Source organism: Empidonax traillii, unplaced genomic scaffold, assembly GCF_003031625.1.
Source record: "Empidonax traillii isolate 1590-97213 ecotype Southwest subspecies unplaced genomic scaffold, ASM303162v1 scaffold34:size3740991, whole genome shotgun sequence".
NCBI classification, from domain to species: Eukaryota; Metazoa; Chordata; class Aves; order Passeriformes; family Tyrannidae; genus Empidonax; species Empidonax traillii.
Window position 1 is genome coordinate 719,413 of NW_020955227.1, and position 22,955 is coordinate 742,367.

General features: G+C 44.3%; 1 protein-coding gene across 2 annotated transcripts in view; it reads right to left on the reverse strand.

The window, feature by feature from the left end:
* Window positions 1-2,753: 2,753 nt before the first annotated feature.
* Window positions 2,754-22,955, reverse strand: part of NUP214 (nucleoporin 214) — a 40,529-nt gene continuing 20,327 nt past the window's right edge. The window contains exons 25-36 of one of the 2 annotated variants that reach the window (XM_027911661.1): window positions 20,742-20,817; window positions 19,947-20,055; window positions 18,877-18,979; window positions 17,227-17,300; window positions 13,703-15,445; window positions 12,198-12,268; window positions 11,601-11,754; window positions 10,221-10,370; window positions 8,219-8,390; window positions 4,656-4,798; window positions 3,689-3,713; window positions 2,754-2,996 (exon numbers count right to left, since the gene is read on the reverse strand). In XM_027911661.1, coding sequence (XP_027767462.1) covers window positions 2,963-2,996; window positions 3,689-3,713; window positions 4,656-4,798; window positions 8,219-8,390; window positions 10,221-10,370; window positions 11,601-11,754; window positions 12,198-12,268; window positions 13,703-15,445; window positions 17,227-17,300; window positions 18,877-18,979; window positions 19,947-20,055; window positions 20,742-20,817 — 2,854 coding nt within the window. In that variant the 3' untranslated portion in view covers window positions 2,754-2,962. Of the gene's footprint in view, window positions 2,997-3,688; window positions 3,714-4,655; window positions 4,799-8,218; window positions 8,391-10,220; window positions 10,371-11,600; window positions 11,758-12,197; window positions 12,269-13,702; window positions 15,446-17,226; window positions 17,301-18,876; window positions 18,980-19,946; window positions 20,056-20,741; window positions 20,818-22,955 lie in introns of both variants that reach the window. The other variant, XM_027911660.1, reaches the window with a different exon arrangement.

The window sequence follows — 22,955 nt, forward strand, 5'->3', positions numbered from 1 at the left end:
TCTGGAACACCAAGCATTACACAGTGCAAACCCTTAAAACATAAAATTAAATATTTTTCTCCTACCTCTCTGTGACAAAGGTGTGCTTTCTTGGCTCCTTTTCCAGGAAAAAACTCTTTCTTTGTTGGTCTTCTAGCCTTGGAGGAAGCAGAAATCCCCAGTCTGGTCTCCCCATGGGTTTGGGGAATCCTCTCTGTGCCTCAGGCTCCCCTCTGCCCACCAGAGTGTGACACCATCCCTGGTGCTCTGCCATAGCAGCATCACCAGCACTCGGCTCTCCGCTGCCTCGAGGCCAGGCGTGGTCTCAGGGGAGAGGAAAATAAGTGTGTTCTTTCATTAGAAATAATTAAGACTCCCCCTTTGATAAAAGCCTTGGAAGATTTCTGCTCACACTGAAGTGGCAGGAAAAGAGAGGCACAACCACCTTGGCACAGACAAAGGGATAAGCTCCTTCAGAGCAGTGGTGGGGCAAGTGCTGTTGGTTATCAGAGGATTAACCAACATGGACAAACTACCAGAATGAGACTCCAAGCCTGGTTAGTCCTTGACTTCTTCTCCAGGACTGCCAAGACTGGGGCTTTCTACATTAGCAGCTTAACTCTTTGTGGACATCAGTCCCAAAACAGGAGGGAGACAGAGGCCCCATGACCACAGGCCACTCGGCACAGATGTGACACAGCCCGTGACAGCTTCTGGCAACCACCAAACGAGCACCACGAGCACTTTGCCAAGTCCTTGAGTCATCTAATGAAAATGCAGATTTTTTCAGAGTCGACTTTGCTGGGGTTTGTGCATATTCCTGTAGGCTTGTGGTCACGATCAGCCTCTGCACTGCTCAGCTCCTCCAGCAGCTACTATGGAAACCAGGAGCAGCACCCGAATCTCAAGGGCAGATAGTTCAGAGGGTTGGGTTGTTTCAACCGTTATTTGGGAAGCATTTCAAGAAAATGGGTCTGGAGTAATTCTGAAGGCACTTCCCCTGCCAGGAGTTAAAAGAGGTACCAAGCAGCAGAGCAAGGGACAACCCCCAACTGCTCCCATCATTCCAAAAAAGAAACTTCAAATGGCTCAGCATGCCAACATCACATTCTTACCAAGCCAATCTTCTCCATAGCAAGAGGTTTCTGAGCTATCTGGGGGAGCACAGCTGATAGGGCCTGGAGAAGAGGTGTCACATGCCACAGCCAGGGAAGATTAATGCAAAGAATTTAAGGTCAGTGGTTTGGGCCAGCTGCTATTTATAAAGAGGAAGGAGAGCAGAACAACAGTTTCACCTCTAGGCCTTAAGAAATGTTGTCTAGTCAAGGGGAACACACTGGGAGGGGCACACTTCAATCCAGCTTCAGCTTTTCTTCACCTCCAACCAGCAAAGTTTGCAGCATTCCCTCCTCTGTTCCAGGGCTGGATCACCAGCACTCTCCCTCTTCCATCACATGGGCTGGGAGGTCCCACACAAATCCCAGCAGTGCTGCCTCTAACACGACCCACAGCACACCTGGGTCCATAAATCCAGGGCAAATGGAAAAGCCTGGGAGCCTGTGGCCTTCCAAAGCCCCTCCACAGCTAAAAACTACCCCTCCTTGTACACTGAATTTCCCACATTTCTTCCTTCTTAAAGGGAAGCCACCTAAGGTTGTTCTCAGGTGCAGAGATAGGAAGGACACCAGCCACAGCCAGGACAGGAGTTAGGACACTGACTTTTTAGGCTGATTTGAAAGAAGTGATTTCTTCAGGAACTGTTGACAAATCAGAGTAGTTTATAATGCTGGACACGAAAACAAAAAAATATCAACCAATTACAATTCCCAAAAGTGACCACAGGCCCACCAAACCATAACATGTCACCTGTCATATCATGTGGTATTAAAAAAAAGAGAAAAAAAAATGTTTCTGCTGAAAAATAGAAGAAGCAGAAGTACCCCCAAACATCCTAACAGGACCAACAAGATAAACCCATCCAATCTGCATGTACTCAGCTGACACATGAGATATTATTTCAAATACCTTATTCCAAAGAGAACACAGAAGCTGATTGCATCATTTGGAGGTTTCACGGAGGGCAGATGCATCAAACAGAAGTGTTTGGCCAGAATGCCTTCGGGGCATTCTCTAAAACATTGGCTCAGTGTGTTCAAGTCTAATAAACACAGGAGAATTTTACAAACAGCATTGACCAAAGCCAAAAGCTACAGGGGAAAAAGCACAGACTCATCCGTGTTAGAAAAAAAAAAAATTGTATCCAAATCCACCAACCAAAGCCATGAGCTCCAGAATCACTGATGGCTCTGGATGGAGGTCACGTGTCCACTTCCAGGGCCAGAAGTTTTCCCTATAACCCAAGTTCCATTTTTTTTTTTTTTTTTGAGTTCTGTAAAATTTGCAGAAAGGTAAAAATAGGAGAGCTTTTACTTCCCACCTCTTTGCTGAATGTTACTGCCATGGGAACGTGCTCTGCACGCTGCCAGCTTCTTCTCAGATAATTTCCTATTCCTCCACTAAGCCTCTGGCTCACACATGACTCAGTTTTAGCACTTCACTGAGATAAGCATGTGCCCCATCCTAGACTTAAAATTAGCAGGGTAAACCTCAGCCCCTTCTTAAGAGCCTGGGATAATCAGGCATTTCTCTTAATGAAAAATGTGCTGGTTTATGTCAGGAACCAACTGGAGCTGCTCCCTTGTGTAAGGTACGGGATGAAGAGAAAGCTGGAAACCCCAGAACACAGAGATAAACCCTTCCAACACAAATAACATCAAGGCAGATAAAATAGTTTAATATAGAGCGAGAACAAGTATTGCATAAAAATAAGCAAAATCTTTTCTTCTTCTTCTTAAAAAAAAAAAAGGGAAAAAAAAGTCTGAGAACTCGTATTTAAAAGAAAAGCTGGTTGGATATTGATCTTGTAGGTGACTCAAGAAGGCAGGAGCTACAGCACAGTTCTACAGGAGAGTTCAGCACCTTCCTAGCTTCTCCATCCACTAAATCCAGAGGAAGATCTGTGGAGCAAGGAAATGGAAAAAAAAAAAAAAAAAAGAAAACCACAGCAGTGAGTGTTAGAGCCTCCCTCAGGCAGCATTAATTCAGCAGATCTCTCAATCAAACCTCCAAGTCTCCCTGGTACCAGAAGCTTTTTATGAGAACACAGGAGTATTTCCAGCATCTTTTACCTGAGCCTGCAGCAACGCACCCTAAGTAGATATAATTGTGCTTATTCTAGAGCCTGTCATCTGCAGGGATCCATGATCTCTCTGCCTGACAGGGAAACAAAGTTTAAGAAACTTGCTGGAAGCGACCCAGCCAGGCAGAGTGGATGACAGAGTTAACCTTTAGCTGTAAATCATCATCTCGCTTCAGCCACAGAAGTACCAATTTATTTCATTCCTTGTTTCAACCTGATAAATGGAAGAGATTTTTAGATTCTCACACACATAGTCTGAGCACACGCATCATGTCCCTGAGAGGTGGAGAAAAAGCATGATCCAACTGGAAATTCTCTCTTGTGAGACAGATGAACCTCACTGGAAAGCACAGAGCCTGGACTCTGAGCTCTCTGCAGTGCCACCAAAATGGAAATCAGCACCAGTATTTAATTGTTATTTTCAGAGCTTGCTCTTCTAAACTATTCAACTCTTTCTTCTGATTCTATTTGTATTTTTATTGAAAAATTAGATACAAAAATGGTACTTACGTGTTAGCTGAACCAAAACCAAACCCTGCAAAATTAGAAAAAAATAGTTGTTAAAAGGGAAAAATGAACACATGAGATCTGTAGTAAATGCCCCCTCCCACACACAGATTGAAAAATATTTCTTTCCTGCCTTAGGCCTGGGGGAAAAAAAAAAATAAAAGATGGGCAAACAATGAAAGTCAAATCTCTGCCTAGAAGAGAAGTGACTTGCCTGGCTCCTCAGAGGGCTTGGCTTTCACTGCTCATCAGCCAGGCCATTCATTAGCAGCACTGCAGACAACGTGCCTGGTTTATTCAGCTCTCTCAGAGCAGCTTTCTGGAGATGGTCTGTGCTTTATGCAAGCCCTTGGTGACAGGCAGCCACCACTGAACGTGGCCTTCCACAGGCTGTGCTCTCAGCCCTGGGTAAATCACTCAGTTGTGGCAGAAAACCACTTGGCTGTTGGTGCTCCAGCTCAATTTTGCAGTGCATGTTCCTCTGACAGCAGTACTTACACACAGAGACCCATGTGCACGGCACTGAGCAGATATTAATTAATTATTTCTCAGTATTTTCCTTTGAGGAGAAAGAGCAACTCCACAAAAAGGGATGAAAAGCAATAATCTGGTGAGGCGTGCAGAGGAGGGATGGACTGACATGCCATACAGCAAGTCAGTGATGGAATTAGGGGCTAAAGGCTGAGAAGGTGCTACAGCCCACCCTGCAGCTCAGTTTTCCAGGACATGGTGCCTTCCCTATAGCAGAGCAGATTTTTGGCAGGGAACTGATGAGTCACACCCAGTTTCCAGGGAAAACCAGAGACATGGAGGTTGTTAGGGTCGTTATATTTTCACAGAATCACACACCACGTTGAGTTGGAAAGGACCCACCAGGGTCATCGAGTCCAACCCTCAACCCTGCACACCACCATCCCCAAGACCATGTGCCTGAGAGTATCATCCAAATGCTAATTTTGGCCTCTCCTACCTCCTCCACCTGTCCCAAAAGCTGAGAATCCGCTGCTCTGTGTGCCGAAGCCGGTGCCCTGTTGCGACAGGGATCCAAACGTGGGGGTATTTTGGTTTGCCAGGGTGCCAAACGATGCTGTGTTGTTACTGGTACCACCAAACCTGCAGTTTTTAAAGAGAAAAGCTGTGTTTGTAAACACCTCCTCACTTACACGGAAAGTCTGTCCCCATATCAATGGTAACAGTGCACTCCTTAAGGGAGGATACATCAAAAGGTGAGAACAACTGATATGAATAATTACGATGGCTCATTTTGGAAAGAGAGTTTCTGGTTTGGGAAAGATTACTGTACATAGAAATGTCTGTTCAGCTCCCATTCTTAACATACACCAGGCAGAAAGGCAAACATGTTCATGCTTACACAGAGTATGTTTTCAAGTGCTTGGAAATACCAACTCCAGCCATCAAATGGGATATTTTAATTCACCTCTCTGTATAGTTTTCACCAAAAATAGAGCATCATTTAGTTTCACAAACAAGGCAGCAAACACAGAATTAATATGGCTGCAGCACAAAGCAGAGCACAGATACAGAACCCACACTCCCAAATTTCAGGGTGTACCTTCCTCACTGCCCATGGAACTGTCTGCACATTTCTCAACTCCTTTTTTATTCTCCAGCCCATTTTGAACGACAAAGAGTTCCAGTGCTTTCCTGAAGATCTGCATCTACCTGGCACTTCTCCCCATCACCTCTGGCTCCCTTCCCTAATTGCCTTTGGGGACTGAGATAAGAAACACTTTTATATATGGAAATCTGTCTCCTTTCTCCACCCACTCTGTCCAACCAGGCAGTGCAGAGCTCTCAGCACGACACATTAATGAGACCACGACATGCATTGTGGTTCTCTGCCCCCTCTACACTTCTCCTAATTCTGAATGTAAGAAATGCACTCAAAGAACGACCTTCAAGTTTTAACTTAAACCGGGCAAAACGCAGCCACGAGATTTCCAAATGCCAAGCTCTGCTGAAGCTCTGCAAGTGCACAACTCTACCAGCACTAACCCAGCACAGCCTCCCCCGAGCAGAGCTGGACCAGTCACAGCGTGCCAGCTTTGCAGAGCTGTGCCTCACCCAAGCTCCTGTCGTTTCTGACTTAAAATATAACCTGACAGCACGTTAACCCACCTCTCCATCCATCCACATCCAGCAGACTTTAAAAAAACCCCCCAAAACACAAACCCACATCAAAAGCTATCTCTACAGATAAAAGACAGCCTTTGCAGCAGAGTGACAAGCAAGTCACCTGGTAAAAGGACATCACCTCTCCTCTCCCAGACGCTGCCAAGTGCACACACTGCTCCCACAGGCAGCAGGAGATACCAGGGCAGTTCAGTGACTTTGCATCTCTGGCCCTGCCACCCATCCCCTGTGCCTCTGCTTTGGCTCTTGACCGCTGTGCCCTGCAGGCAGCTTCAGCTCAGAGCCACAAATGTGCTTTTCTCAGGAAAAGCAGAGCAGGTTTTTTCAGTTCTTTTAAGAGAGAAGCAAGATGGGGTGATACTTTTAGAACAAGAGGCTTTGCAGCGCTCCATCTTCTCAGGACTACGCCACAACTCCCAAATCATGTCTATCCGGTGTAAGGCAGTGGAGGTGAAAATAGTGACGAGGAAAACTTGTGGTTCAAACTGCTGCTTTCAGCTGCAACTAAAACAAGCTTCTTGGAGAGGCTACACAGTAAGGAACAGCTTAAGCTACGGACAGATATTTTCCAAACATATAACAGACATGAGATGCAGCCACTCCCTGGTAACAATTTAATCCAACCTATCTTGCCCAGGTTTCCAGGTCTTTTGTAAAGCTGCTGTGCAAAACACAACTGAGAGGCACTTGAGGTTAGTTTATGAAAGCAAAACATTATTTGCTCACAAACAGTCAGAACTGCAGACTCTGAAGAAGTGTAGTGGTTTCTATTTTTGACACCCCAGTCATCTATTGAGTGATGCAGATTTTTCAGAATTGAGGCAGTATGAATCACATGTATTTCAGTCAGCAGGGTGTTCTCAGGAACTCGGAGCTAATACGGCACAATGTACTGGCAAGTAACTTCTTTGGAATTGGGATTTTTAAAGTTTCACTTCAGGAAAAAGGCAGAAAGGAAATCCCACACAGATGCTACATTATGCCGCAGCATTAAACTATTGCTCAACGTTTTGTGGCAAGATTTGGATTTTTGTAAAGCTGCCTGGGAATTTTGCACACTCAAAAGTTTTAAAAATCAAAATCAAATTCCTCAGGCAACTCTGAAAATATCAGACCGAGTCTGCACCTTTCTAGTAGAGAAAAAAATTGTCAAAACTTCCCACAAGTTCAGTCACTGAATTATCTTTCTTGATTCTGCAGACTGCTTATGCAAGACCTCTGTTTCATCAACACGCTGCTTGTTCTGAATCCCATTTTATCTTTTAAGCTTCCAACGTTGTCAGGGAGCACATCCAGTTTCAGTACAAAATCCTGCAGCACAATGGCTGGATGTTGGAACTGAACAACAAATCAGCTGAGCTGAGCTAAGCTAAGCCAAGCCATCCCTACAAGTGCATCCTTCTTTGTGGAGATTCAATCCCACCCTTCCCAAAGGGACTCTCCAATTTGCTGCACCGGAGCTCGGGGCAGCAGAACCACCGGCTGAAGCCTCCCCACAGCTCAGAGGTACCTGCCCTAACCTCTCAGGGGATTAACAAGTGACACTTTGGGATGTTCTGATGTGTCTTACATAAAGGCAGTTCCTCCTGAAACCAGACAAAGAGACAAACACTTGTGAAATATGTAAACAGCAGGATTGGGAAGACATCCGGTTTCCTCTCCTCACTGGAAGTTTTTCCTCTTTTTAATTGGCTCTGTTCAGCCTGAGTTTAACTGCAGGGCATGAGGGAGCACTGCTGGCTGGTGGCACAGTGTTCAAGAAGTGCACTCACTGCCAACTGCAGAAGCTGCTCTGCAAGGTTTGAAATTCTGTATTTGCTGAACAAAGCCAGGAATAATTTACTCTCTGCTCTGGTGCCAAGCACAGGCTTAAAGGGGTGCAGAAACAGGTAAAAACAATCAGTGTGGGATGAACATGAAGAGCTCTGGGAGCACAGGTTGTTACAAGTGCCACATCCCAAAGGTGAGGGAACAGCCTGAATTCTCATTAGTAGCTCTAGCCCAAATCCAACCAGTGGATAAGGTGGCTGGACAGAGTCACAGATAACAATACTTGTTATTTTCCTTGCTAGGCATAGTTCGTAGCCCTAGGTTTGCACTCATTAAGTGAAATACTCCTGCATTTCCTTAGAGAATTGGAAGATGACATCTCTAAAGCTAAAGATTCCACACAGTAGCATCAGCATTAAAATAAGATCACACCCATTACTTCCTTTGGGGTTAGAGTCTTAAGCTTTACGCCTTAATTGTTGTTTTAAAACAAACAAACCAAGGGCATTTTGAGCTCGCCAAACCATCCCCGTATTCTTCCCGTTAATGCAGAGATAACTAAGCATAATCTTGTCATGCAGGAATGTTGTTTTCCCCGGGTTGCCTTACCCAAATCCTCCAGCGCTGGCTGCTGCAGTACCCTCGCCGAACACTTTGCCTCCCGTTGAGCCCAGAGGGCTTGAAAAGGTTGGGGCTGAACCGAATGCTGGCACCCCTCCGAACCCAGGGGATCCCCCGAAAGTGGGAGGGCTGCCAAACACTGGAGCAGCACCGAAGCCACCTGAGCAAAACAGAGGCAAAACAAAAAAACAAAAAAAAAAAAAAAAGGAAAAGAAAGAAAAAAAAAAAAAGGGGGGACAAGAACATCACATAAATAATAACACAGAGAAAGAGAAAGGAAAAAACTAGGTTTCCAAGTAGATTATGGGGTTTTTTCCATCTTATGGTATGAGCATCACATTATTTATAAAACTGACTGCAGGGCGTTTGGTTGCAAAGGAAACGGGGAAGAAGTGCCTGAATGCATGTGGGAAACTGCAACCAAATTAAATGAGTGTCCAGAAGAAAACCACATTCTGGGTCTCTTGTGCTACAGATCAATCCTAGAGCTGCACTAGAAGGTGGTAATATATTGCACGTGCTTGCACACTGTGAACGAATCTCTACTTGTTTCATAAATAACTCCCAGTGTCTTAATTGTGAGACAGCAAGCGTGCACAATAACCACGTTCCAGTACAAATACACACAAGAGGCCTTAGCCTGGTGCTTTTACTATTATTATTATTATATAAAAAACCCCATACACATTCATTCTTCATCATACAACTCTTTACCATGAGAAAAAAAAAAAAAATCTCATCTTACTTAGTCTTCCTTAGTTTTAAAGCTCTGCTCCTCACCATTTAAACAAAGGACTGCAGTGGGGAATGAGAAGTCAAGTATGAACACTTGCTGCTGTGATTTATGCAGGGTTTTACCCTGGCTCCTAATCTAAAGCTCTGGAAGGACACACAGGGGTCCTGCAGACAGAACCTCTTGCAGGTGGAGTGCTTAAAGCTGGAGTAACTCCCCAGTGCAATGGGCACGTCTGCCCCATCTCTCAGGATCAGAGAGCAGATGCAAGCTTGGTTCTTAGATGCTCCAGTGATGCAAAGATTCAGGAGGTAGGGTATTATTTAATCTCAATTTAAGCGGTGGAAAGTAAAATACAAGGATTAAATGCCAGGTCAGTGGAACTGCACAATTCCCACAGGGAATCACCAACTGTGCTCTGCTCTTGGCAATTTCTGTTCAGGGTTTAGCTGCCTCCTGCAGCCCTCAATGGACTTGTACCCAGATTATTTTATTCTCTGTTCATCTGCTGATATTATTGGCCTGTTTCTAATTGCCACTGTGGAACGGGAAGGACACCTGCTCCTTTGTTTGATTAGGGATGAGGATGGGATACCACAGCACATTTTAATACCCAGGGTGAAATTCCAGTCCATGTCAAGGTAATGGATACTGTTTGGCTGTAAACACAAAAGGTCTGGAAAAAAAAATAAATGCTAGGCCTGAATTATTTAAACACAGATCAGATATCTTGTTACCTCTATCTCTAGGAAGTTATAGTACTTATCCCAGGGGCTAAAGCTTTGCTCAGCAGACACTCTCTTTTGCAATGCATTTAATATGTTTCACTTTCTTTTTCACTATTTGTAAGTAGTGAAATGGGGATACAGAGGGTTACAAAACCCAGAGTGAAGTTTGTAAGATAATAATCCAAGGAAGTATTTAAAAATAGGAAAAATTAATTCAGTTCCATATTCCGTACTCTTCACTGTACAGAGTATAAGACCAGAACTAAGCTCTCTGCTCTTAAATTGCAAAGGGAATTTTTGGAATGAACATTTGAGGATATAGCTTACTGGGGGCTTTCTTGCACAGGAGTGTAAATTTTTGCCTTGAACCTACTACTTACAGTTCTATTCATAAGCCATTAGTTATTTGCATTTATTGTTCAGAGACAATGCTTATATGTGCAAATGAGTCCAGTCTGTAGAGAGCTAAGTGGTAGAATTTTAAATATCCCCCTGACAAACTATCACAGTGGGTGGATTCCCAAAGTACCTGCTTTGTTTGGACTGGAGAACCCGAAGCCTTGGGAGGCCACACTTCCACCACCAGAGCTGAAGGTGCCCGTGGGCTTCTGCTCTCCGAAAGATGAGCTGCCAAATCCGAAAGTCTTTGCTCCGCTGTTTCCAAATAAGCTGGAAGAATCTGGGGGGATGAAGAACACTTGTCAACGGCCAATACCCATAACAGTCAATATTCTACCCTGCACTTTGTGAACTGAAGCAGCAGAAAGGAAAATGCCTTTTCCTTCCCCAACCCCCAAGCACAGAATGAACATCACGCTGAAAACAATGCAGAGAGAAGCCAAGTTTTCCCCAATTACGGGATTTTGTAGTTCCACCAAGATCCATTCTGGATCTGATGGGCCACTAACAACCTTTTATTGCTGCAATCTAGCAAATCACCACGATGGATGATTTGTTTAGATGCATCCTGTGCCCCAGTCAGTAAAAGACAATCCCTCAGTGAGAAATCCCTGCAGCTACAATCAGTCTCTCCAGACAACACAAATATCAGCAAACCACAAATTAAAGATTCTTGGCTGTTCTGGCAATGGCCAGCATTTCTCCATGTTACTATCTGACAAGGCCTTAAAGTAGGAGAAATAACTCATGTTTTCATCTTTCACAAGGCTACACTGAGTTTTTGCATCTACAGTCAGGACACAGAACAACCAAAGCCTTTCTCTGGTGAATCATCTGTTTTATTTCATCACAAAACCCAGCACTGCAATGAATTATTAAATTGGCAAGGTTAGAAAACTGACCTCAACCATTAATCCCAACGGATCATTAAAGATGTAATAAAATAAATGGATTTACTCTCTCAAGACTTGAAGTGCTACTTTTAGCCACTTGCAGCTAATTCTGCAGCTACCTGCTTAACTACAGGTCATAGCAAAGTTTGATAGAATTATTTTGTATGTGCTGCAGGAGGAGGTTGACAAAACTTCTATCCCTCGCATATTTGTTAATTTGGTTTCTCTTGATTCTTTAACAATTTCCACCGTCTTAGGGCAGATGAGAAATAATCAAAGCTTTCTAACTTCCAACTAAGTTGGAGGCAGAAATGCAGTGATATCGATTTAGAGTGTTTGATTTTAAGGATTTGGCCAAGAATTCCCTACAGAACATGGGTACTCTTCACACTTCCTGCATCTGCTTGTTTGTTTCAATGGCTTCCCTACTTGTTTTCCACAAACCTAAAAGAAAAATTCTGGATTACACATCACACACACTCTCAGTTACTCCCTCAAAGCCTTTTTCAAATTAACACAGAATTTACTCAAAGACAGCCAGCAGCAGAAAAGCAGATGGGATCACGAAAGCAGATGGAAATCACAGCACATTTTGTATTCTTGTTTTGCTCACTTACTCTGGGAAGCTGCAGATCCAAATCCTCCACTGGAGGAACCGAAGGGATTCTTATTGGCTGCATCCTGACTTGGCTTTCCTCCCAAACCACTGAAGAAGCCTCCATCTCTCCCACCACTTCCAGCTCCAAACAAACCTCCACTGGAAGAAGATGGCTGCTAGAAAACAAAAAGGACAAAAAAGAGACTTACGTGAAGTCAAAGTAGCACAAGGCTGCTCTTCCCTCTGGCTCTGGCCTATTCTGGACTTATGAAGGGGCTGACAAACCAGCAACCAATCACCTTCCAACACAGAATGCCAGGAAATTTTATTTAAGTTTGCCTCAAACTTCATCCATGGCATAGAGTAACTTTTGAGTCAAAATTCTGAGACTTGCCCTGCATTGTTCACTTTCCCCTTAGCATGGAATAAAGGCAGGTGACTTACTGCATCTCTGCCTTATCTTGCCTGTGATAAAATGTGCCTTCAAATCCCTCAGAAACATTCATGCAGGTGCTGCTTTGGTGAACATATCCAACTGTATTTTGTTCTAAAATATATCAGAAATAGAGAACCTTGATCAAGTCCCGTGTTTCTACAGAAAGCCATAAATACTTGCCTGGCCAAAGACAGTGCCTCCAGAATTAGTTGCTTGCCCAAACACAGAACCTGTGTTACTAGAACCAAAACCTAAGAAAAGAAAGAAAAATAAACCACCAGAACTATTAGTAGTATAAGACACTCAGGGAGGTGACAACAGTCCAGGACAGGGAAAAGACAGCTCCTCCATACCGAAACCCAGGGATACAAATGAGGCTGCACAAATACAAAGCATGTGCCAACACACAAATAATAACAACATACATTAAAAGTTTATTTGAGTTGTTCTCCTTCTCTCACTGTCCAACTTAAAAAACAAACAGGCAACAAAAGGCCTTTTCACTTGTGGGATTGTTGCTACCACCAAGAGAGTTGGATTTCTGTTAGCATGGTTACAGGAGAGCTGCAAGTCGAGCGCGAGCACTGGAGCTTTCTGACTGCCCTTGTGTAAGGAGGATCTGAGCTTTGTTACCTGATGGCTCCCGTTAAAGACAGTGAAATGTTTTGATTAAAAAAAGAACTCCCCTTTCCATTTCCCAGTTCACTTAAATGCGCCTTTTGTAATAAAAGTTGCGTTTCTATAATTAGGAACACCTTTCTCGAGCAGAGTTCACTTCCCCCAATTTAACTACTCTCTGTTACTGTAGTTAAAATGAACAAGCAGTTGCCTCCAGTGCCATAATTTTTAATTAAATGAGCCTAATTAGTTTTTCTTCCTTGCAAACACATGCTCTCTATCATTACTATGTACTTTTCACTTTTCCCTGGGAGGTCTCTGAAGATTGTACAGACAAACCTCTGTAAAAAAAAAAAAAAAAAACCACAATAAAATGAGCACTGTGGAGAACAAAAGGACACTGACAAGGGAGGTTTGGTCTGTGTGGGTATTTCATTTAACTGTGTGGACAGGTAGATGGTCGTGCTACTGTTACATTTAATTTTGAGATGCTTCCAAATGCAAAAGCGGATTTAACAGATTATTCCTCACTAACTCATCACTTTGAAGGCTTAAATTTTTTTTTTGCCACTCCAGATGACAACATGGAATTATACCTGTTTGTACATCCACTGCTGCATGTCCTCAGTGCAGCCCTCTGAAGGAAGGGTTGCATCTGTATTCATTGCCTTGGTTATGGCCTCAGAGCTGCCTTGCCTCTTCCACATTTACAATTTACAACACTTACATTTCTTGTGCAACAGGCAGGACAAAACGTCGTTCCAAATTAAATCAAGGTAAACTTGTAAGTATAAAATGAAGGCAGGATTGGATTGACAAGGCTGCACCTAAAGAGAGGCCTGCTGATGAATAGTGAAGCAGAGCAAAAGCTTCTTTGGTCTCCAGCATTAGTCTCACCCTCACACACACGGAAGCTCCTGTTCTTACTAATTGAAAAAAAAAAAACAAACTAACCAAAACAGAACAAAGAAAGGAAAAAAACCACCAAAAAAAAAAAAAAAATGAAAACCATCAGGTGCCACAGGGGGAAAAAAAAACCCATGTCACATCTCCCAGTTTGCTCTCACCTGAAGCCTGGCAGAAGCTGAAGGCAGCAGACGACGTGGTGGTGGTGACAGTGGCGGTGCTTCCAAAGACAGATCCCCCTTGCCCAAAGCCAGCGCTCAGCCGAAACGCAGGGGTGCTTTGTCCAAAGAGTCCAGTGCTGGCAGATGGTTGTCCAAAGAAGGAGCTGGAGCTGTTGGTGCTAGCCGGCGCTCCAAAAACATTCCCGCTGCTCGAGGCTGCCGTGGAAGCCGCCGGCTGGCCAAAGGCCGGCATTGTCCCAAACCCAGACTGGCTAAAGGTAAAGCCACTTGAAGAACTGCTGGCAGGCTGCCCAAAGATGGGTGCCTGCCCAAAGGCTGGTTGACCAAAGCCCCCCGTCGTGGTGGTGCCAAAAGCAGAAGTACCAAAGCCCGAGCTGGCGGCCGGCGTGGTGGCGGTGGACAGAGCGCTGGTGGTGAGCTGCCCGAACGGAGAGGATGCCGTGGTACCTGCTGGGAGCTGCCCAAAAACCGGGGGTGTGGAAGGAGTGGCAGCTGCATCACCAGCAGCAGGCTGGCTAAATGCTGAGCCAGAAGGGCTGGAACTTGGAGGCTGAGAGAACACCGAGGAGCCTGCAGAAGTGGGGGCAAACACGGGGGCACCCACAGCCGGACTCTGCACAGCTGTAGTAACATCAGAGGGAGCAGCCAACACACCTGTGGCTTCTGCAGGAGAGGCAACATTTGCTGCAGAGGTGGGTGCTGAGACACTCTGATCTGGTGGGGTGGCTGCAGAGATGGCAGGAGGCACCGGGGCCTTCAAATCACCGGTGGAGGCAGGAGCAGCCACGGCCTCAGGGGCAGGTGGTGCCGCCGTGGTGGTGCCAGAGCCCTCCAGGACGGTGTCCCCAGCTGTGGCCTGGGGTAAGGTGGGTTCTTTCACAGGCTCTGAGAGCTGTGGCTGAGGGGACTGTGCCGCTGGAGGTGAAGACACAGCTGCTACAGCTTCATTTTCAGACGGTTTCTCTGACACAGATGGTAACTTGGCATCCCCTGCAGACTTACTAGAAGTTGCAGCAGGGACAGCAGTTTGTGATGGACTTGAGAAACTTCCAAACGAGAGGGACGTTGAAGCAGAGAGAGTAGAAGGGGTAGAGGTGGATGTGGTCGTGCTGTTTGTTTGCTGAATACCAAATGAAAAGGTGGGTTTGCTGCCACTAGAGCCTCCAAGATTAAACACCCCAGAGGACCCTGTGCTGGTTAACTGGACACTGCCAAAGAGACTGCCTGTGGCACTAGTGCTGATGGACCCAGAGGCTGTGCCAGCTGATGTGACTGATGCTGAAGCGGCTTCTCCAGCTTTTCCTAATGTCAAGGGAGCAGCAAAATTAAACCCAGAAGGTATTGTAGATACTTTAGTTGACTGCGTTCCTGCAGCACTGGTGGATGGTGCTTTCGTGGTGGTCTTGACATTATCATCTACTTGACCAACCCGTAGTCCTGAGAAGCTCCCAAGAGTTTCCCCAGCCAGATTACTCTGAAACAAGTGATCTCCTGGTTTAGATGGAGCAACATCCAACTTGCCAGAGGCTGTGGGGGGAGCAGAAGATGTTGTTGCAGCAGGTTTGTTTGACTGGGTGCCATCTGCTGAGGAGCTACTTCCTCCTACACCTCCTGCAGCACTTGCTGACTTGTGGGACCCAAAAGCAAAGGAGCCCTCGGGAACTGGGGCAAGTTTGGAACTCCCAGCAAACAAAAATGGCTGGGTAGAATCTTTAGCAGGGGCTGTTGGGAGAGAGAGAAGAAGTAGTTACAAATCGAGTTAGGATATGCAAAGCTTATTTATCAGTCTTACAGTATTAGTCCACCTTAGCACTTCTCAGATTGTCAGCGCTCTGGCCTCAAAACTATAAAGCCTCTGACCATCAGGCAGCTGCCACTTTCTTATGCAATCAGGAGACAACAGTGACATCTGAAGCCTTTATAGCCAGGGTGGCAGGGAAAAAGTTACTGTCATGTCATAGCCTTCACTTAACCATCCCTGTCTTTGAGTACAGACAATTCCTGCTTTTGACTCCTATTTCTTTTTCAACTGTTTGATAAAAACTTAGAAGACCTGGTTACTACAGACCATTTGTTACTGACACCACTTTCACCCCTTCTTCCTTGGTTCAGGTGAACAATTCCTGACATTCACTACAGAACTCTCTTTAAACCAATGGCTCAGAACAGAGCTTAGGTCATAAAAATACTTTCTCAACACTTGAAGAGTCTTCTACATATTCAACTCTTAACAAATTCAGCTATTTATAGACCACCAATCAGTTTCTACACAGCTTTGAAAAACAAGAGAAAAGCTCTCAAATATAATTTCCCAAGCAGCTCCACTTGTAACAAACACTGCCGTCCATCAGTGTGAAACTGCTTAAGTTTCAAGGGAGACTGGGTGAGTTTTATTTAATGTGCTGTCATTTCATTTCTGAGCACCAAACACACAATTTCCGACTTGAAAACACTGCATCGGTGCTTGGACCTTGGGCCAATTTGGACAAAGTATAGGAAATCTGCATGGAGATCAAATAACAAAGAGCAAAAGCTTCTTAGCAGAGCTGTTATTATCCTTCTGCTTTCCCCTGTAAGTATATTAAGTATATTTAAGTAACTGACACTCAATAACATATTGCTTTTTTCCTCCTGAGGCACTGAAATTCCTTCTGTTGTTGTTCCATCACCAGCTAATAGAGATTTCACAGAGCAGTGTGAAGCATCTGCCCTCACACAATGCTGTGGTTTGCAAGTCTCTCTCCTGCACCTCCCACTCCTCCTTTATCCGTGTTATTTACCTTTTATGTTAACCAAACCTTCACAATTTAAGCCCAGTCCATTCTCTCTGCTTACCATCAACAGAGTATCAGTAGCATTACTGTGACTGTGATGGTCTAAGGATAGAAACAAGCCAAGATTTGTAAGAAAAGGTGTTATCTCTTATCAGAGCAACCAGTAACATTGGGAGCAAGTTTTTGACCATATGACTTCTTTCACAAGACTGGAATTAAGAGGCAGAAAACTTCCAAAATATTATAAAGAAGATGTATTGGTCCCCTTTGCCCAGGCTGGGCAAATATGGTCTACCTATGAAGTGGAAAGGCAGGCTATGTATTGTCACTTCAATTTCAGAAGCCACACAAAGCCATTCCAAGCATTTCCCTCCGATTACGAAACGCTCATTTCACTGGCTGACAGTTTTCTCTGTCAGTCCACCTCAGCAACTTTAAACCTACAGATTAGAGACAGCAGAGGAAATGACTACAGATGTCACCCTTTTCATAAACTGGTGCCTCCTAGAAGTTCTTGGCAACAAATATTTTGCTTACTCTTAACTGAAAGGCAGGTGGCCCCGATTGCTGCGTGTCATGGGGCAGAGCCCTGCATGAAGCCTGGGCATGTAATGTTACTGCAATTTTAGTGCTACAACTGCAATGTAGAACAAGAACCACATGAATTAAGAAGAGTAAACATTCTCTCAGTAAGGAAGAGATGCTGTTGGCACACTCTCCCAAACTAACCTTGCGAGGAAGCGAGGCTGAACGGCGTCGGTGATGAAGCAGCTGATGTGACACCACTAAAATTAAACACAGGCCTAGGAGGAAAGAGGAGGAAGGCAAAGAATGACACTTAGCTCAAAGTGTTGAAACTTCCAACCATATGATTAAGACAACTCTGAGACTCAGATTTCCAGTGCAGACTTGCACAAAGCCAGGCACACAGCAACAGTTTCTCCAACAACTAAACTGGAGGAGGGAAGCATGCACATGGACTGTGCTCCATTTGTTTCCTCTCTGACAAGCCTTCTAGAGGGTTAAAAAGAGTCAGAATTCAAAGTTCTTCTGACCACCCCTCACCCTCCCATGTTCTTCCTTTCTGCTGTATATTCTTTCCCCATGCAGCTTGGCCACTGAACACCATGCCCCAAAACTGATCTCTGGAGAGATCAGCAAGAGCAAAAACCACAACGGCAACTGGAGTTTAAAAGAGTTAAAAAGGGAAGAGTCAGTGCATGTACAAAAGGGAATAACACCCATCAAAAAGGAGATCACTCCTAGTGAGACAGAAATGAAGAGTTACCGTAACTATTGCACATTGAAAACATTCTGTCTTGCAAAAATACTGTGATCTTTCATAATGAGCACTGGGGTCTCACAAAGATCTTCACTCCCTGAGGCTCTTAAAGCTTTCTCTGATTCTCAAAGACCAGCTGCTGATATAGAAGTCAGGCTGTGGAACTAAGACATCACTGACAACAGCACTGTACTTAGCATATGGTTTGCACACTGAGGCACTGCACATGGGACAAAGGCAGGGTTGTTTGCTTTTTGAATCTGAATTTTCCGTCACTCAAAAGGACCCTTTCAGCCCTCTGAAGAGCACAGCAAGGCATTTGGGTAGCATCCACTTGACAAACGTGCAGAAAAATGGGTAAGACTGAAAGAAACCAGCGATTTGAAAGTACGTGTGTTCTGAAACATTTAACGTTGCCCACTTTCATAAAGAGAAATTCACTGGAGTGTTAGACTGGTAAACATGCAGAATTTCAAACAATCATGTCTAAGGAGCCGTCCTTCTCCCCTAAACATAGATTACCTTTAGATATGATCAAAGAAGTGTTTGTGCCATCCCTGAAAAAACACTCCCCAAGAGAGATTTCAGAGTAACTGTATGTTCCTAACATGTGCCTTGCTTTGTGTTATTGTTATGTAACAGCCATCACCAGATGGCATGGGGCCTCTCTAGTCACCTTCAGGAACTGACTTTTTTTTTCCAAGCCAAAACATGAAATTTGTTCTGCTGTACTAAAATAAATAATTCATTCAGCAAGCCTGACCATCAGGACAGATTTCAAGTCCTAGCTGGGGAACTTGCTCAATACTCCACTATAGATAAACCCCCAAAGCAAGCCAGTCCTCCTTTACTCTTGATTAGTTACACACTGAAAAATCTCAAAGCAGTGCAATCACGTGCCCAAGTCCCAGGACCTTCACACCTCAGGCTTCCACAAACAAGATCTTGCAAGAACTCTGGTACAACTCCTGCCCTCCCAGCCTAACATTTGCAGGTGCCATTTTATGGCATCACACAGCTTGCAGGCAACACCTGCTGTAACAGCCCATACTCGTATTTAATGTCAACCACAAAGAAATCTTAAGGTTGATACAGACCCCGCAGGGGAGAACGAGAACGCTTTGTTAAGCTGGGAAGTTGTTGCTTGTACTGATGTCACAGTAGAAGAAACAGCTGTAACTGTCTTTACTGTCCCTTGTCCTGTAAGTTACAAGAACAACAAATAAATATATTGATAAAATACACTTACAAACAAACAAACAAACAAAAGCACCCTGTTGCCCAACTATCAGAAAAGAAATTAATACCTTGCACACGCAGCCTGCAATTTGATAAACTTCAAATAAAAAGGAAATGCTGTCCAATTCAGGAGCTGACATGTTCAATAAACCAAAATTTAAGAAGCATTTGCCAAGTCAAATATGATTCCTAGCTATTTTTACTACTTTTTACCCCTGGCTAAGAGGCAACCTACATCCACGGATTAAAGGCAAAAGACCAGCAGAGATGGATTTCAGACATTTATGCAAGAGGCTTATAAACCCATGTCCAATGCAAGCATTATTATCTAATACACATTAAAAATCAATTCCTTCCTTCCCTGTCTCCTCTTCCCCCGTTTGCATGAATGATTTAAACTGAGCATTCCTTTCCTAAGAAACTTCCAAACCCTGTGCAGCTGATCACAGGATCTGAACTGGCTCTAAAGTTGGTCTCAGAGCTCAGTGCTCAACACACCCAGCACCAAGTTAGTTCATGTCAAGCTTGTTCAGGTACTCCTATAACGCTGTGTGTTTAAAAATCAAACCAGCATGTTTTAAATGTTTAAAACCAGTATGATTTTCATGTTTTAAAAACAAAACAGCTGCTTCTGATTTGCTGTCAAAGCGCAGCAGCCTTTGGAAGATGGATTACATGTCCTGAGCCCACTCTGAACAAGGAATTGTATCACTGAATTCCAGGTGCAGGAACGGAGACAAAACAGAGGGCAAGGATAGAAAACTACTCTCCTGTGCTTCTGTGTAACCTGGTTTCTCAAATTCTCTCCCTCAGGACTGGCACTGCAACCTCTCAGGGGAGGCAAATCTTTTTTCCTGCCTTCATTCACCCTGACAGGTGGCAAGAGACATCCAGGCTTTATTTCCAACTCCCACTCACGACAACTTACCTGAGATCTTGTTGACAGATGATGTTGGACTAGCTGTGGATGCCACAGTGCAGGGTGCACACACAGAGGAAGGTGGAGTCTGTCCCTTAATGGAGCTTGTTAGAGGTGTCTAAAAACACAACACCACTTCAGGTCAGTGCAGGCTGCCCCCTAACAAACGTCCTTCAACACTGGCTTGCTATTGTGGGTGTCATGCAATGACTTAAGAATTAAATAGAGGAAGGTGGTCAAAGCACTTAGAAGGGCCCTTCAATCTTGGGCCCATTATGTTCTTGACACTTAAATACAGGGTCAGTACTAAACTTTTCCAACAGGTCAGTCAGCCCCCACGGCCAGCAGCTCAATGATTCCAGGGGACCAAAACTGCTTTGTTGCTTTTTTTGTTGTGTACATTTAAAACCCAGCAGCCTGGCCACCAGTAAAAAATGTTTTCAGTAGGATAAGTAAACTACTCTGTCCCTTGATTGCCTATCCCTTTTTTTTATTGTTGTTGTATCTACCTAACACAGTTTCCTCTGCTGTTTTTTTTTTGCTGCAAGCCCTACTGCAGCAAGGTTGTGCCCATTAGAAAGCTGCAAGCCTTCAAAAGCGAGAAAAGGCAAGACATAACAAAGATACGTCTCTGGCATCACACTGGTGAGGTCACAGATGGATAAATGGTTTGTCAAGAACGCAGGGCAAGCTGCGAAAAGGGGTTTTTAGGTGATTTGTTCATCAACAAGAATTAAACCCCCAAGCTGTGCTGAGCATGCACAGGTAGTGTATTCCCCAGGGAAAGGGTTCTACATCAGGTACCTGTTTAGCTTGATTTGTAGCAACTGTAGCCAAAACTTGATGAACTGCCTGGGCTGCAGAGTGAGGTACAGATGACCTTAAAAAGAAAAATTAAACAATTATATGAATAAGTAGTCTGAAAGAGGATTTCCTCTCCTCTCAGAAAGCACAGCTTCCAGAAGCCTCGAACAACCACCCCTATTAAAGATTCCACGCACAACTCCAAACGAACAAATCTGATTAGAGAATAAACCTCTTAAATGAATCAGCCACATTTAACAAAGGAAGTCTGCAAGTGTGTTTAAACCTCTAGACTTAAATGATCGAGTCCTCTTCACACACTCCTGTCTCTGAAGGGAGTCAGGTCTTTCTATTTTACAGGGAGTTGATGAAAAATCAGCAGGTAAGGAGATTACAATTTTATGCCTTGTGGATAACAAATCTAAGCAGCTTCCTTTACAGTGTGCAACCCAGACAAATAAATGCAATGCTCAGAAGTGCTGAGCAAGGAGACAGAGTTGGGAGGGGGTGGAAAGAGCATTTCCTGTCTTTGATGTGTAGCACAAACATTAACGAAGTCATGGCAAGAACCGTGATAAAATTAACCTGCATTCTGCACTACAGGTTTGGGAATTTCACCATGAAATAAATTGTGCATGAGAACCCCCAGACAACTGCTGCAGAAAGGCAGCTTCTTATGGGGTGAAGTATCCAACCTCTGCACTGTGGGTCATAAACACACCAAATCTCTGTAACTTGGGAACAGCCATCCAGTTTCAGCACCTCCTCAAGGTCTGTGGCCCACCAGGTTCAGAAGCTTGAATGGCCAGAAGATTTCAGAAGCTTAAATTCAACACTGGTTGCATTTTTTTGGTGGCAAAGGTCAGCTTTCTTACCCTAGCAGGTTCTCTCCATCACAACCCAAGATCATTCGACCCACAGGTTCTCTGACAAGGCTATGAAAGTGCTGGGTTTGACTTCAGTTGTGGAAACTGGATTTTTTTTTTCCAATGGAAACCATCTATCAGTAACAGGACTGGGACCACCAACAGACCCAGTCACAGGCCACTGAACAACTGATAACAACTGAAAAAATCATTCCTGCTTAACAACCCGAAGAGTGTGCTGTGGCAGCAAAAGGGAGCCAGGATGTCTGAAGTAGCAAAAACTGATGAATTAACTTTGCTGGGTGAATGCTCTTCATTTTAGTGCTGAACCTGACTGGCAAGTACGGTTCATTTGGGTAGAATTTTTAGAAAGTACATTTTTATGAGGTCAGCTATAAAACAGGACTGTAGAAAGCCTTCAAGATATCAAGGTAGCTGGAGATCTATAAATTAGAGAGATCAATCAATACTGCCAGTCTAAAACTACTTGAAAGTAAGTCAGGTCTTCAACGACAGCTCAAGTGAAAACCAATCTATGTATTGCTTGCTCACGTCCTTCTCTATGCACAGCCAGTACTTTCTACTTTTTTCATCGCAGTTCTGATGAAAAAGAGAGTGGAAAAGTCTTCCTGGTCACAGTACTGCTAAAATGCTCCCAGACTGCTTCACAATTAAAATGCAGAAGACACCATGAAGCAAATGTCAAGGTCAGCAGCTGAGCACCACCACTGTAAGACTGTTCTTTGTTTGAAAAGCTGCATCAAAGGAACTTCACCTTTTTTCTTTGACAGTGAAGAGTATCCACAAAAAAAACCAGAAGTGATGCAACAACAGCAACTGTCCCAGGAGCTGCACATACAGCTCACAGTTGTATGGATACAGCATTAGCAATTCCATATGAACTTATAATCAGAGATACGTGGTGAATTTATCCCACTTTATGCAGTAAGCCCAACTTTGCTCATACTTTTCAGCAGTGCCCTTGCCTTCCCAGCCCAGAATATGGTGGCCATGCACTATCCTGGTCTTAGGCAGCAGCAGCAGCAACTTCAAGCAAAGACAGTTTCAAGGTCACTACAATGACAGGGAAAAGGACTAGTTCTGTGGCTGGTGACAGAGCCTGGTGATAAGACAGAAATCTCTGGAATGAGCTGAGCTGGCTGCTGTCTGTACGAGGCAGAGCAGGGAGGCCAAGTGTTACAGCTAACTCACAAGAAATCCTAACAACTTCAAGGTTAAATAACAGAAGTCATCATTCATAATTCACTCATCAGGAAGACAGCCTTGCAGCTCTGTAGGTCCCCAAAGTGATCAGCCCCGAGGGACACACAACCCTTCAGTCAAAAGT